The sequence below is a fragment of the Aedes albopictus genome, chromosome 3 (genome assembly GCF_035046485.1).
Source record: "Aedes albopictus strain Foshan chromosome 3, AalbF5, whole genome shotgun sequence".
NCBI lineage: Eukaryota > Metazoa > Arthropoda > Insecta > Diptera > Culicidae > Aedes > Aedes albopictus.
In genome coordinates, this window is record NC_085138.1 from 119,672,680 (window position 1) to 119,688,405 (window position 15,726).

The window sequence follows — 15,726 nt, forward strand, 5'->3', positions numbered from 1 at the left end:
CTCGTTAAGTCAGTGGTCGTATGTTTGTTTTTTTCATCAAATCAATCAAACCCTGTATGTTAAAATATAGTCGATCCTGTGTCAAATTGTTTTCTTGATTTCGCTAATCGTTTTCTACTTCTCTGTGTTCATCTCTTGTGTCCTTAAATTGTCATCGGTCCAAAACCCACAGAAACATGCAACTGAACTTCTGATATTTTTCTGTTGGTTCAAAATACCATCTAAGAGATAAACAAAAATACGTCAAGTTGGTCAGTTGATTGCAATAAAATTTTAAAATAATAAAGATTGCTTGTCAACTATTATGTATTCGTCCCCCTACAAATACTATGAAAAATGTTCAAATTCGTTCATTTGTCCTATCGGTCCTACCTAGATAAACCATGTCATTTTCTCAAGCGTAGCCTAGAAATGTCAACCTAGTCATACCCAAGTAACGTTGTTCAGTTAATAAAAAGCAGTCAGTTTTTGTCCAAAATGTCACGTCGAACGCATTGACGTCAACAATGCGTTCAAGTGTTCGCACGTTAGCTTCGAATCTATCAGCACAATTAAGTGCTGCAAATCTCCTTCCCACTATTAATTCTTCGGTCGATTTTAATTGCTTTATTTAAAAAAAATATGACCAACTAACATTCCAAAAATTCGAAAACGCGACTATGACATTAATAAATTACTAATCAAAATCAACCGAGAAACGTGGGAAATAGAGCCCAAACAACATTTTGAAGTCAGCTGGCTGTAAAAGGTTCCAAAACCTGTCACAAATCCTACAATACTTTTATTAGGATTTGTCACGATCATCAAAACCTTCTTAAATCCAACTGACTTGGAACTATTGCTTGGGAATAGACTCTAATGAGCCCTGGCGGATCCTCCATGTTTATCGAGCATGTCTGATGCATATGATCAGCCATACTCCATCTGCAGCAGCCGGTTCGTGATGAACCGTTGGAGGCGCATTAAAGTGTTAAAAAGGTGATATGTTTCACTAAAGAACACTACATTACAATACCGTGTGCGCACCTAACTTTGCGCAGGTCCAAACTTTGCGCATTCTTGTAAAATAACGAAACAAATAACTAAATGTCAACATATTCACCAGTTTAATCATTGCACTTGCATTGTGTAAACATAAACATTATTTGACAAATATTTAATGTCCATAAAATCTTTGTTTATGTTGAACAATAAACAAAAAATACACAAAAATGTCAAAATTTGCCTCGCCTTAACACGGTTGCCAAGAAGTAACTCTACTAAAAATCAACATTTTCCTCGATAAAACTGTGCAACGATGATTAATTTTGCAGTTAATTGACAAAAAAGGTGATATTCTAGTAATATCAATCACAGTTCGTAAGAAAATTTTCAATTTAATTAGTAAATAGTGGTGCGCAATGTTTGGAACCATTATTTGCACTGTGTTCCTAATTTTTGCGCACTTGCAGTAAATGCTTGTTGAACGTGAATACATGACTTATGAACCATTTAAATATTATGTAACACCAGTACTGATAATTTCAGGCCTGCCTCTCCGCCATGTAGCAAATTTTGTATAGAAATTAGTAGAAAATTGTATGAACCGTAGCACTCTCCATCCATATGGCAGGCACTCTCTATTTGTCTACAATGAGACGTGATTTGTGAACAGTCCTTCATTTGGATTTTCCGGCGGTCAATGTTAGGGACGATTCAAATATGACGTCTACCATTTTTAAGACTTTTAGAACCCCCTCTTCCCCTGGGCCACCCTGTCACGCTTCATAGTATACCTAATACATGTCATAACACACTTTCTCAGACAACCCCAGTCCCCTCCCCCCCAAAGATGGACGTCATATTTAAGTGACCCTTTATTGTTCCTATCCGTAACGGTCACTTCATTTATCAGGAAGCTTTTACCTTTGATCTTTAGCCACAGGAAACAACCCCTCATGAAGTTTGTATTGTTCACACGGTAGGTGCCTAGTACGAACCGCAGACGAAATCAAGAGCTCCGGAGGCCTCCGTTCACCCTCCCTCGTAGGACAAAATATTTCAACAAAGATCAATTAAGGGCACACTACCTGATCTGAATAACTTTAGTTTAATGGGCAAACATTAAATAATAGCATTTTTGATTACTTTTTTAAGCAATTCATAGCATGCGCAAAGTTAGGCACACTATGCGCAAAGTTAGGAACAATCGAAGATTTTGTGCGCAAAGTTAGGAACAAGGCAATGAAATAGTTTTTCTATTCTAAGTATTTTTTGGTTAATATTATGTTTTTTTTTATATTGCAGACTCAAAGAAGGATCATTAGTCTATCGTATGAGCATTTTGTTCATGATATATTTTGTTTGTTTGTATTTTTTATAACGACTAGAAATTTGATTTTTCTTAACTGCGCAAAGTTTGGTGCATACACGGTAATCAAAATGAAACTCCTTCACTTTAATACCGTCAACCCCTGCGAACTTGGCCAGGGAATTTCTTTCAATAGTCGTGTCAATACTTCAACCTGTAAATATTCCATAAGGTGGAATCTCAGAAGAAGCTTTTAATGAAATCACTGAAGAAACTTCTGGATGAAGCCATGGGAAAACCTAGGAATGTATTCCAGGAAGAATTTCCAAGATAAATTACGGAAGGTTTCCCGTACCGTGTATGCACCAAACTTTGCGCAGTTAAGAAAAATCAAATTTCTAGTCGTTATAAAAAATACAAACAAACAAAATATATCATGAACAAAATGCTCATACGATAGACTAATGATCCTTCTTTGAGTCTGCAATATAAAAAAAAACATAATATTAACCAAAAAATACTTAGAATAGAAAAACTATTTCATTGCCTTGTTCCTAACTTTGCGCACAAAATCTTCGATTGTTCCTAACTTTGCGCATAGTGTGCCTAACTTTGCGCATGCTATGAATTGCTTAAAAAAGTAATCAAAAATGCTATTATTTAATGTTTGCCCATTAAACTAAAGTTATTCAGATCAGGTAGTGTGCCCTTAATTGATCTTTGTTGAAATATTTTGTCCTACGAGGGAGGGTGAACGGAGGCCTCCGGAGCTCTTGATTTCGTCTGCGGTTCGTACTAGGCACCTACCGTGTGAACAATACAAACTTCATGAGGGGTTGTTTCCTGTGGCTAAAGATCAAAGGTAAAAGCTTCCTGATAAATGAAGTGACCGTTACGGATAGGAACAATAAAGGGTCACTTAAATATGACGTCCATCTTTGGGGGGGAGGGGACTGGGGTTGTCTGAGAAAGTGTGTTATGACATGTATTAGGTATACTATGAAGCGTGACAGGGTGGCCCAGGGGAAGAGGGGGTTCTAAAAGTCTTAAAAATGGTAGACGTCATATTTGAATCGTCCCTAACATTGACCGCCGGAAAATCCAAATGAAGGACTGTTCACAAATCACGTCTCATTGTAGACAAATAGAGAGTGCCTGCCATATGGATGGAGAGTGCTACGGTTCATACAATTTTCTACTAATTTCTATACAAAATTTGCTACATGGCGGAGAGGCAGGCCTGAAATTATCAGTACTGGTGTTACATAATATTTAAATGGTTCATAAGTCATGTATTCACGTTCAACAAGCATTTACTGCAAGTGCGCAAAAATTAGGAACACAGTGCAAATAATGGTTCCAAACATTGCGCACCACTATTTACTAATTAAATTGAAAATTTTCTTACGAACTGTGATTGATATTACTAGAATATCACCTTTTTTGTCAATTAACTGCAAAATTAATCATCGTTGCACAGTTTTATCGAGGAAAATGTTGATTTTTAGTAGAGTTACTTCTTGGCAACCGTGTTAAGGCGAGGCAAATTTTGACATTTTTGTGTATTTTTTGTTTATTGTTCAACATAAACAAAGATTTTATGGACATTAAATATTTGTCAAATAATGTTTATGTTTACACAATGCAAGTGCAATGATTAAACTGGTGAATATGTTGACATTTAGTTATTTGTTTCGTTATTTTACAAGAATGCGCAAAGTTTGGACCTGCGCAAAGTTAGGTGCGCACACGGTACGTTTCGGAGGAAATCGTAGATGAAACCTCTTTAGGAATCTCATAAGAAACTTTTAGAAGTAGTTCAGAGGAAACTTTTAGAGGAATCCTGAAAAAATCTTGGGTTATTCTGGAATCACAATCAAAATTCCTGAGAGATTCTGGAATATTTTCCAGAACGATTTCGATGAGGGTTCTGCAGTTATTTCCTTCCAAGATTATTCCGAGAATTCTACCAGTTTTGCCTTTACAAGCCCCACTGACTGGAATGTTTTCTATTATATTTACAACCGAGTTTTCAACGGATTTTGCCTCCAATTTTATTTCACCAGATCATAACATTGAAATCCGCAAAAGAATCCCACCATAAACCCTTTCAGTCTTCTATAACACGCGCCCACCGAGTCTAGTGCCATAAAATGGTGATGGTCACTTCCTTGTGGTCATCGCGAAAGGGAAGGAATGTTAGTAAGACAACCGTTGTTATGGAGACCAAACTTGTGGTACTCTCCGCGATTGTCCTAGGAAGAAATGTTTGACTGAACCCTAGGAAGCTTCAGTGTAGATATTCTGAATAAACAATTAGGGTTTCCAATCATTGTTTTTGAAAACGTCAGCCTGGTTCCAGCGAAATTTACTCGAAGCAAGTCCCCATGAATCAAATGTGATGCAATGTAATCATCTTCCGTCGATTCAAGTGTCCCTGTAGGTAGGGGTAAGCCACCGATTGTTCTTGCTGCTACTGGCGCTACTAGCACTACTAACACTAGCGGACCGCTGGAAAAGCCCAAGGGCCCGCTTGCGGCACGAGGTGAGCCGCCTGGAGCGGAATGGACTTTTCCGGCCGCCTCCATTACTACTACCGCCAGGCGAGGGGCTCCTCCCGAATCGTTGTAGTTCGTCTGCTTCGTACTCTCCCGTTGATGAACCCTCCTCCTCCGGCAAAAGCCCGATTAGCGCGGATGGTTCTAGCAGAGATCCTAGCGAGAGTTGGCGAAGCAATCGCTATTCTCATTGGTTCAGATTACCCTGGGCGTGCTGCAGTCCGGAGCACAGGTGCAGCATGATCACACTTAGCGCCTGGACCCGCTCTTCGGATTGTCCGGCCAGAAATGCCGACCGGGTGGCGTCCACTTGCTGGGTGGTGTTGGTCTTCGGTTTGCCGTCATCTACGGAAAGAATAGGTTGTTTAATTAGTTTTACGCTTCGATAAATCTACATTTCAATAAATCAAATAACTAGGAACTAGCTTGCGACGCTCTAGAATAGCTTAACAACCTTTCTCTGAAGATAAAATTTTAAAGCTTTTTAATTGTTGAGATGAACACGTCGCGCTCCTGAAAAGTTAGGGAACTTGAAAATTAGGCAATTAATCTCTCATTTTTGTCACTGTTTTAGTTCTTCTAACCCTAACGGATGTTTAAGTTATCAAACAATTTATGAAATTCAAAGCTGTTAAGGTGAAACGGAACGCCGTGTTATTTTTCCTGGAGCAGCGAATTGTTAGAAAGAGAGGCAAGATACTCTTTCTAACAATTCGCTTCGCGATTTTGAAGATGGTAATCTCGAGTTCTATCGCACTAAAGATGCTGAAAACCAATAAGCATATGCACTGCAAGTGAGCATGCACAATGATTGGTTTTTGTTGCAAAATATGAAGTAGAATATGAGATTACCATCTTAGTAGTAACAGAGCAATGGCGGATATTTCCTCGACCGTCCCGTTTGCCCGTAATTATGATGAATTTCGGTAAAATAATTTCTTTGAAACCGTTCCCCTCCAAACCTTACCTTTTACAGTTCCGTCCTTGCCTGCGCTCAGGGACGACTGATTGAGCGTTTCGCAATCCAATGCTATATGCAGCTTGGAAAGCTGGAAAGAGATTACCGAAAAAACCCACATGAGAGGACATAGTCGGAATCGCTCGGGGGGTGGCTAGCACAACGCCCATCGGAGGAACGCTCACCAGTTTGTTGATCCGTTCGGTCCGCTCGTCCGGTTCCAAGTCGGCGTAGATGGACTTGCTGGTGCTCTTGGCCAGCGCCATCAACGTGTCCGACGAACCGTACTCGATGAGCGGTGCCGTCAGGTCCACTATCTGATCCATTTGCAGCTCCTTGATGTCTTCCGGAAGGCCTTCCAGTTTCTGTGCAACTATTGCAAACGGGTTGGCATTTACGTTCGCCAAGGATTGTTTGCGAGGAGTGTGCTGTGGCGTGGGAGGCAAGCTCTTGCTGCTTTGGTTCAGCGAGGATACCATCGGTATCGATAGATTGTTCGCCGAGTTGACACGTTTCAGTCCTTGCGCTAGCAGATCACTAAAACTCTGGCGGTGGGACTCCAGGCGGGACTTTGCCTGTTGTTGCTCTTCGACTATGTCGACGAAGTCGTCCACTTCAATGGTGGGAGACTCGGCTTCCGTGACGCGGAATTCCGGTCCTGGAGTAGACGCGGGTTGTGCAGCTTCGCTGGCCGTGCATACCGTTGAACTCTGACACTTGCTAATACACTTCTTGTGGCAGCACATGGCACAGTCCCGGCACTGGACGGCGTCTTTGAGCCAAATTTTCTTTCCACAATAGTCGCACTGGGTGGTCCGATGGAAATGTGTACGAATGAAGTCATGGGGCTGCAGTGATTGCCCAGTAGATGGTGGAGGTTTGGATTCTGTACTGCCATCGGTTTTATCCTCGTCGGCCTTATCGGCTGATCCTTTGCTGATGGTAATAAGCTTGAACTTTTTGATATTTTCCGTACTGCTTTTCATTGACACCGGACTGCTGACGGACGACCCACTCCAGACAAACGAAAGCAGAACGTCGCCGTAGCAATAGTTCTGATCAAATCCAGACTGCATAGAGAGGGGATGATTGGATCTGGAAAATAAAAATCGTTACTGCGCTTAATACGATTATGGTCAAGGATAAAGGTAGAAATAACTGAGTTCAAGATACCGTCAAGGCGCCATTCACCGTGGGGGCTCCATTCACCGTGTGCCTTCGAATATTTTTTCATTATTTCCATATTATGATTGAATGATATGACAATTTCCCTTCAATTTCATCAATACAACATTGTATTGGTGAAATTGAAGGGAAATTGTCATATCATTCAATAATATGGAAATAATGAAAAAATATTCGAAGGCACACGGTGAATGGAGCCCCCACGGTGAATGGCGCCTTGACGGTATTGAAGACCAAATAAATCTGAAGCTTCTGGGATTGAAAAATACTTACACATCAACTGCTTCCGGTGGCAGCAGCGGATACTTCTTCAGATGATGGCCCAAGAGAGATTCGTTACACTCTATCAGAATACTGTTCACAGGGATATTCAAGTAACCTAACAATCGGTGTTCGTCGCTGCTTTTCCCGAAAACATTTACGTTCAAGTAGGAAAAGTTCTCCATCAGCTGGAAGCTGCACAAGTCGCCCATCCGAATGTACGAGTTGAATGCACAATCCATGGACGAGTGCTGAGGAAAACCATCACCCAGCCCAGTGGTTTCGTTCTGCCGTTTGACGGGCGATGCTTCCTCTTTTTTCGTCTCCTTGGAGGCCTCAGCCCGCTTGACGGGGGTCGTTCCCGGCGTATTGGATTGACTGGACTCTCCTCCGCTGTCTTTGGAGTTTTTGCGCGATAGTTTTGGCTTCTCTTTCCCGCCGGTGGTAATCTGAACCGATTCTACATTTTTCGTGAATGTAATGTTCAGATTAGGATCGATTTCTTCGAAGTCTTCGAAATCGTCGAGAAGGCCGTCATTTTTAATAGTACCAGGAACGATTCGTTCAATTCTTAGAATAAACATAGGTCTGTTGAGGGCCTTGATAATTTTGGCTACCTGATTGATGGTGGTAACGCGTTTGCCCTGGATTGAGAGCAGGACATCTCCTCGCTTCAGTTCGGCCTTCGATGCGGGCGTATTTGGAATGACGGCTTCAATGATGACCAGCTGGTCAGTTTGCTTGAATACTATTCCGATTTGCTGGTTTTTGGCCTTATGGATTTCCAAGTCTAATGACACGATCATGTTGTTGTCGTCTTGTTGCCTTGCTATTACCCAAGGTATGTGTGCTAACGTAACCGTGCAATACACGTGAGACAGTTTTGTGGGGGCGTTCAAACGTGATATTTCCTCCACAATTACTTCCAAAGATCCATTGGGTGTGATTTCATTGAGATCATAGTCTTCTTCAACGCGGTTGAAGAACGGTTTGTATCTACAAGTAAACAGAATATGAGTAAATACTTCAACTAAACCACGTTCATCATAGAATACCTTAGCTTATAATTTGGCAAGGTATGTTTCCGTCGGATCGCTTTGCGGATTTGGTTTGAGATCAAACTGGTCACGTTGGACTGCATTTGGCGACCCTGGAACTGCGATTGGACTTCCAAATCGACCGTCGGATCACCAACGAAGCTCAACGACCAATGGGTGTACGGTCTACGGGTGAACTGCAGTCGTGCGATTCCGGAAACTTGTTTCACTAAAAAAAAAAAAGGGTAAGATGTGGCGTGTGTAAGTGCCTAAGTTTATGGACCATGTAAGATCTATGTACATAAATTGAAATCATACAAATGTGATTGTTAGATTTGTTATTTGTTGAAGAGAAGCATGATCTATGGGACTTGAACTTCCAAGTAACAACCAATATGGCGTGTCATTGAAAGAACAAATTAACATACAACTAAAAGAGACGTAGGCATTCAGCATGACGCTGAGGGTGACGGGATGAATTGGTCCACCAACTTTTCGTCTTGGACATTCTTGACTTTCTTGAGAATATCTTGGGTAGCATCTTCGTGCCTGCCACCATGGACGTAGCCAGAGGAATTCCTCAAGGGATTCTTCCAGGAGTTCATCTGAGAATTTCTCCAGGGATTCCATCAAGAATTTCTTCAGGGCTTCACTCGAGAATTCACTTTGTAATTCTTTCTGGAACAACTTGTTTTGAAAATTCCTCCAAAGAATCCCCTTGTACTCTTTAAGAAGCTCTTCCATGAATTAATTCAGTACTTTCTTCCTTAGGAATTACTCTTCAAATTGGGGTAAGTTCTGAAATTCTTTCAGGCATTGCTTCAGGAACTGCTACATGGATTCCACCACAACCTCTTCTAAGAATTCCTTCAGAATTTCTCCAAGAATTCCATCTGCGAATTCTTCAGGAATTATTCCCGATTTTCTTCTATGAATTCCTTAAGAGATTCCTTTGGATTTTTTTCTGGAATTTCTCTAGGAGTTCCTGCAGGAATTTCTTAAAAATTTTCTCCAGGAATTCATCTAGATTCTTTTGGAAATTCCCCCAGAAATTTGTCTAGCAATTTCTCTACAGATTTCTCCAGGAGTTCCTCTGGAGATTTCTTCAGGAATTCCTACGAACATTCCTCTAGGATATCCTTCAGGGATCCCTCCAAGAATTCTTACAAGATTGTTTTCAGAGGTTCCTCCAAAAATTTCTCAAGGGTTTCCTCTGTGCATTCCTTCAGGACTTCCTCCAGGCATTCCTCCAGAGATTTCTCCAGAAATTGCTGCAGGGATTCCTCAAAGAATTCCACCACGAATTCCCCTAGGAATTTCTGCAGAAATTTATCCAGGTATTCTTCAAGAGATTGCTCCAAGGGTTTTTCCAAAGACTCCAAGATTTCTCCAACGATTTCTCCAGGAATTACTTCAGGGATCCCCAAGAATTCCACAATTCTTCCAGGGATTTCTCCTTGAATTTTTGCAAAGATTTCTCCAGGAATTCCTCCAGATAATTTTCCAGGAAATGCTTCAGGAACTCCTCTAGGAATTCTTCCAGGAATTTTCCAGCAGCTCTTTCAGATTTTTTTCCTGGGAATGCTTCAGGAATTATTCCTGGGATTTCTCTTGAAATTCATGCAAGCATTCATCCAGGATATCATCCAGGAATTTCAACAGGGTCTCCTCGAGCAATTCATAAATTCTGTCAGCAGTTCATCCAGAATTTTTTCAGCAAATCCTTCAGGGATTCCTTCAGAAATTCTACCAGAATCTTCTCTAAGAATACCTTCTGGATTTTTTTCAGGGATTCCTCAAGGAATTCCTCCAAATTTCCTTCAGGAATTGCAGCTGGAATTCCTCCGGGAATTCTATCAGGAATCCCGCCAAGAATTTCACCATGAACTTCTTAAGGGATTTTTCCAGGAATATCTTCACAAATTTCTCCAATGGTTCTTTCGAAAATCCCTTCGCAGGATTTCCTTCAAAAATTACTCTAAAGTTTTTTGCAAGAACTTCTCAATAGATTTTTTTCAGAAATTTCTCGCAGAGTTCCTCTAGAGATTCCTCCAGAAGTTCATGCAGTAATTGTTTCAAGAGTTTGTAAAGATTCTTCCAGAAATTCCATCAGGGATTTTTCCAGCAAATCCCACAGGAATACCTCCAGGAATTTCTGCAGAAACTCAGCCAGGAATTACCTTAGGAATTTCTCCAGGAATTCCTTCAGGAATTTCTTCAGAAATTCCTCCAGGAATTTCTCCAGAAATTTCTCCAGGAATTACTCAAAGAACTGCTCCTGGATATCCTTCAGAAAATATGTCAGCAATTTCTCCAGGAAACTCTGTAGGAATACTTTCAATAATTTTTCAATGACTCCTTCAGGCATTCCTCCAGAAATTGCTTCAGGGATTCCTCCAGAGATTTCTCCATAAATTTCCAGAAGGATTTCCTCATAGATTCCATCAGGAATTCCTCTAGAAATTCCTCCCGGAGTTTCTCGAGGGATTTTTCAGAAATAGAAAAATAATAAAAATAGGAATCTCCCAGAATTCCTTTACAGGTTTCTCTAGAAATTCATCCAGTAATTCTTTCAAGAATTTCTCTAAAGATTCCTCCAAAAATTCCTTCAGTGTGTCCTCCGGCAATTCCCACAGGAATATCTCTAGGAATTCCTCCAGGCATTCATCCAGGACTTTATCCAGAAATTTCTCCAGAAACTCCTCCATGATTTCTTCTAAGAATTACCCCAGGAATTTCTTCAGGAATTCTCTAGTAATTGTTAATGGGCATCCTTCATAAATTATGTCAGCATCTCCTCCAGAAATTTCTGCAGCAAAATCCTCTAGAGATTTCTTCAAAAACTCTTCCACTTAATTCTCCAAAAATACCTTCAGGAATTTTTCAGAGATTCCTGTAGGGATTTCTCCAGACATTACTCCAGGAATTGCTTTAGGGATTCCTTCATGAATTTATCCAGAGATTTTCCCAGAGATTCCTCCAAGAAATCCTTCGAAGATTCTTCTAGGAAACCCTTTGAAAATTCCTCCAAGGATTCTTTCAGGAAATCCTCCTGAAATTTCTCAAGAGATTTTTTCAGAAATTTCTCCAGGAATTCCTCTGAAGATTTTTCTAGGAATTCCTATCGCAATTTTCCAGGGATTACTCCAAGAATTCATCCAGGAATTTCTCCAGGGATTACACCAGGAATATGTTCGGAAGTTCCTCCAGGCATTCCTCCACGATTCTCTCTAGAGTTTTTTTAGGAATTGCTTCAGGAATTTCTTCAGGGATATCTTTAAGAATTTCACTACCAGTTTCTTCAGAAATTTATCTAGTTTTTCTTTCAGGAATCTTCTTCAGAAATGTCTCTAGGGATTCCTCCCAGAATTTATCCAGGGATTCCTCCAAGTGTACTTTTAGAAATTCCTCCGGGAATAAATTCATGGATGCTACAGGGTTTCCTCCAGACATTCCTGTAGTAATTCCTCCAGGGATTCGACCAAGTGTTTCTATATGTATTTATCCAGCAAATCTTCCAGAGATTGCTGCGGGAATTCAGCCAGGGATTGCTTTGGGAATTCTTCAAGTGATTTCTTCGGAAATTCCTTTCAGGTTCTTTAAAAAAAACTATTCAGGAGTTTCTTCAGAAATTTAAGAAATTCTTCAATCATCTTTTCCAGCATAATTTGATGATTTTTTTAAATTTCTTCAAGAATTTCTGGAGAAATTCCACCAGCGAATAGTTGCTAAGTCTGTAAATAATTGTGAACATTATGTCAGTTTATTTTCTATTTTCTACTGTGGTTTGTACATCTGTCCCTGACATTTAATGTGCATTTGTAGTGCTCCAAACATTTCGGGAGCGATCCAGTACATGACACGCAAGTCGTCCCCTAACGCGGACATCAAATTGTAGACGGTCTGGTGTTGTTGTCCGAATCAGAATGCCCCCTTATTTAGGATTAGAAATTCCTAGACCAAAACGAGCTATGAATGCAGCAACAGATGCTTCGAACTAAAAAGCGAACTGCCAAAAAAAATACAATTCTAGGATGACTGATGGACCAAGAACAATTATGAAACCTCGTCATCCTGGGTTCGGACTTCGTTATCCATATGGATGACTGGGCAGAAATTAATGTTATGTGTTGCATGTGCAAAAGTTTCCACGAAATCCCATTGATTTCGGGAGCGTATGTTATCTACATGATATTGGCATTAAAAGTGCCACGCGGGGAGTGGGTTTTCCTAGAGAAGGAAATGATTTTGTAAATTTAATTGGAAAACAAATACTTCCGTAGGGCCGACCTGCCACAAAAACCAAAAAAAAATACATTTGTTTCTAACATAACCTGTCAGAAGATGCATGTTTGTTTCAAAAATGGATTGAATTTGCTTCAAATGTGACGTTCGATTTGCTCGAATTGACAATTTATTTGAGTTTATCTGAAATATTTTTGATTTTACCATGCTTTTTTCTGCGTGGTACATTCGTAATGTTTCATTTTACTTTTCGTATCCCATTAGTTTCAAATTGATTGATTGATTTATCTTTATTTGAGAGACTTTCAGCCCTTGGCTGATTAGTTTCAAAATGTGGGGCTCGATGCGGAAAATAAAAGTCGCATTTGTAGGGTTCTGTTAGCAGTTGCCTACATTGTGGCACCCATCGGGAGCACAATACATTTGTAGTGTTCCGCACAATTTTATTCGTTACATAGTATTGAAAGATAATTTTAAAAGGATGCATAAAGAAACTAGGAAGTTATCCAGGGATTCTTACAGGAATCCCTCCAACAGTTTCTTCAGTACTTTACTCAGAGATTTCATTAGGAATTTTTACAATAAGCGAGACTATTAGTCCTCCAGGGATTCTTCCAAGCATCGTATATGCCACAATAGAGTTACGGAAGCGCAGGTTTTGGTTGCGCAGAAGTCACTGTGATTATAGGTACTAACAAGGTTAAATTCCAGCTATTTTTCCACGGGATCCTTCAGGAATTTACCCAGGGAAAGACTCTTTTGGAATTCTCATAGGGACTCCTCCCGGAATTTTCCTAGGAAATGCATCAGGAACTACTCTAGGAATTCCTTCCTAAATTACTCCAGACAATTCATTTACAAAAATTCCATTTATTTGAGATTTTTTTCAGAAATACCTGCAGAAAATTCTTCAAGAATTTCCCCAAGCATTCCCTTCAGGAACCCTGACAGGAATAACACAATGGTTTCTTCCAGTGATGGTTTCATGGCTTTTACAAGAATACATTTAAATTGTTTTCCAATGATCCTTCCGGAAATACGTCAGCTTACATTTCTATATAGTTATGCTCTGAGATGAGTAATCTAGTATATTAGTGTATAAAACAGTCATTAGGGAGGTTCCTGCAAGGATGTACTCGGAACAATTCAACTGAAAGTTTATTCTTAGAGGAACAGAGAGCCTAGACTTTCCAAGATTGCTAATAAGCTTAGACAAGTTGGATGATTAATTACATTATGTAGACATATTTGAAAAATCTTCGGGTTTCCATTATTACGAATGTTTTGTTAATATCAACAAAAATAAATCTTAACTCCAGAATCTTCCAGAAATTCGCCACCGCTACCAATACCACGTTGATTTGCTGTTGAACAGGTGAGCTTTTTTCAACGAATTGTATAAAAACAACAGCATGACTGCTGAATAGATAAATAATGCAGTTGGAATATAATTTTATAATATGCAATAACATTATATTCCAAATGCATTTAACCTTTCAGCAGTCACGCTGTTGTGGTTGTACAACACGTTGAAAAAAGCTCACCTGTTCAATTCAATTTAATATTCAATTTCATCATGTTGCGTTTGGTTATAAAAGGGTGTTTGAAATACCGCACCCCCCCTCCCCCCCTAATCACAAAGCTGGCTACGCCCTTGCCTGCCACACGATATGCACATCCAAAATGGTCACTGGCAGAAAAAGCCTTCAGTTAAAAACTGTGCAAGTGCTTACAAAACTGAGAAGTAGACTTTGTCCTAGCTGGCACGTTATACCATAAAGCCTAGTTTGGTGTTTGAAAGGAATCGCTCAAAAAACTTCTTGACCGATTCCTGGGAGAAACGCAGAAACTTTCCACGGTGACTGCCATTTGAACTGTCATTTCTTTGCAACTGCGTACTGTGATCGAAGAAAAACGGTTTCTTGGGCGATTCAGGCAAGGAATTTTCCATGCATCAAGATAGGCCGAAAAATTTCTTCTGAACTGGTTCCAAGGGCTGAAAGTCTTTTAAATAAAGACAAATCAATCAATCTTCTGAACTGCAAACCGCCCTTAAAGATGAAAAGAAGAGTTAGTAAAGCACTTGTCTATTGTAGACAAGGATTGAGTTCAAAACTCAACGAATGGAACTGTGACTTATTAATCTACATCTCTGCTGAAATAGAAGTTTACGCAACAAGGTTTTTCTGCCAGTGACCATGACGATTTTTACAGCACGAGTGTACATTTATCCAACGAGGCTTGCCAATTGGATAATTACGATGAGTGCTGTAAAAATCTAGTTCTGCACCGAGTTGCGTACAACGTTTTTTTTTTTTTGGAATTTCATAAATTACCGCTTGAGGATAGCTTTTAACTAAACTTTTTCATCAAACTGCACACTGATGTTCATAGCCATGTACACGGTGTACAATATTTAGAAGGTGATACCTTCCGGAAATCTGACAGTTTTTTGATGACGTAATTCAAATCGTTCATAGGCGTTTCCTCAATGATCTAGTACTCCTCACCAATTTGATCAACGTAAAACGATAAGAACGACGTCACATGTTCACACCCAAAAATGATGTTTACATAGGTTACTAGCCTGCCTTGTGATATTTATGCCGTGGCCATGTATAAGAAAGTCTGATCGTAGCAGGTTATACTGTGCAGTTATCACAATTTTTCAAAACTGCGTCCAGAAAGCATCATGAAGTTGATCAAAACTGAAAACAGTGCTGTAATGGTTCATTACGCAACGCTAAACAGTGCTATAATGAACCATTATAGCACTGCTAATTTGGTGTGGGAAAGTAGGCCTTTTCCTGGCAGAATTGCGTGAGGTAAAACAGCCTATTACGATAAGAAAAATGTTTCATAGCTAGAAATTTAATATTTACAATAGGTATGTTAAGATTCAGTCTAATATCGGCCTCAATTCGCCCAAGGCTTGTAACAACATACCTTTCACCGATAGTGATCCCTTCTTCCCCAACACCATGTCGGCATCGATTGACAGCCTAAAGTGGCCCACGTAGTGCAGATCCAGCAGCACATCCAAGCTTTCAATGTGGCCTTCGTCCGGATGAAGCTCCACATTGTGCAGCCGAAAGTTCTTAATCTCGGGGAACTGACTTCCCAAGTCCAGGTCTCGAATCTGAAACGGAAAAAAAATTGCAACATTCATTCATTTTCCACGAAGCATCGAAG

General features: G+C 40.0%; 1 protein-coding gene across 1 annotated transcript in view; it reads right to left on the reverse strand.

Annotated features, from left to right (window-relative positions):
* Positions 1-4,511: 4,511 nt before the first annotated feature.
* The window catches only part of LOC115268772 (PDZ domain-containing protein 8), a 71,381-nt gene continuing 60,166 nt past the window's right edge, over positions 4,512-15,726 (reverse strand). The window contains exons 3-8 of the mRNA XM_062858484.1: positions 15,481-15,673; positions 8,308-8,518; positions 7,265-8,248; positions 5,992-6,901; positions 5,816-5,897; positions 4,512-5,193 (exon numbers count right to left, since the gene is read on the reverse strand). Of these exons, the coding sequence (XP_062714468.1) occupies positions 5,036-5,193; positions 5,816-5,897; positions 5,992-6,901; positions 7,265-8,248; positions 8,308-8,518; positions 15,481-15,673 (2,538 nt within the window). The 3' untranslated portion in view covers positions 4,512-5,035. The remainder of the gene's footprint in view (positions 5,194-5,815; positions 5,898-5,991; positions 6,902-7,264; positions 8,249-8,307; positions 8,519-15,480; positions 15,674-15,726) is intronic.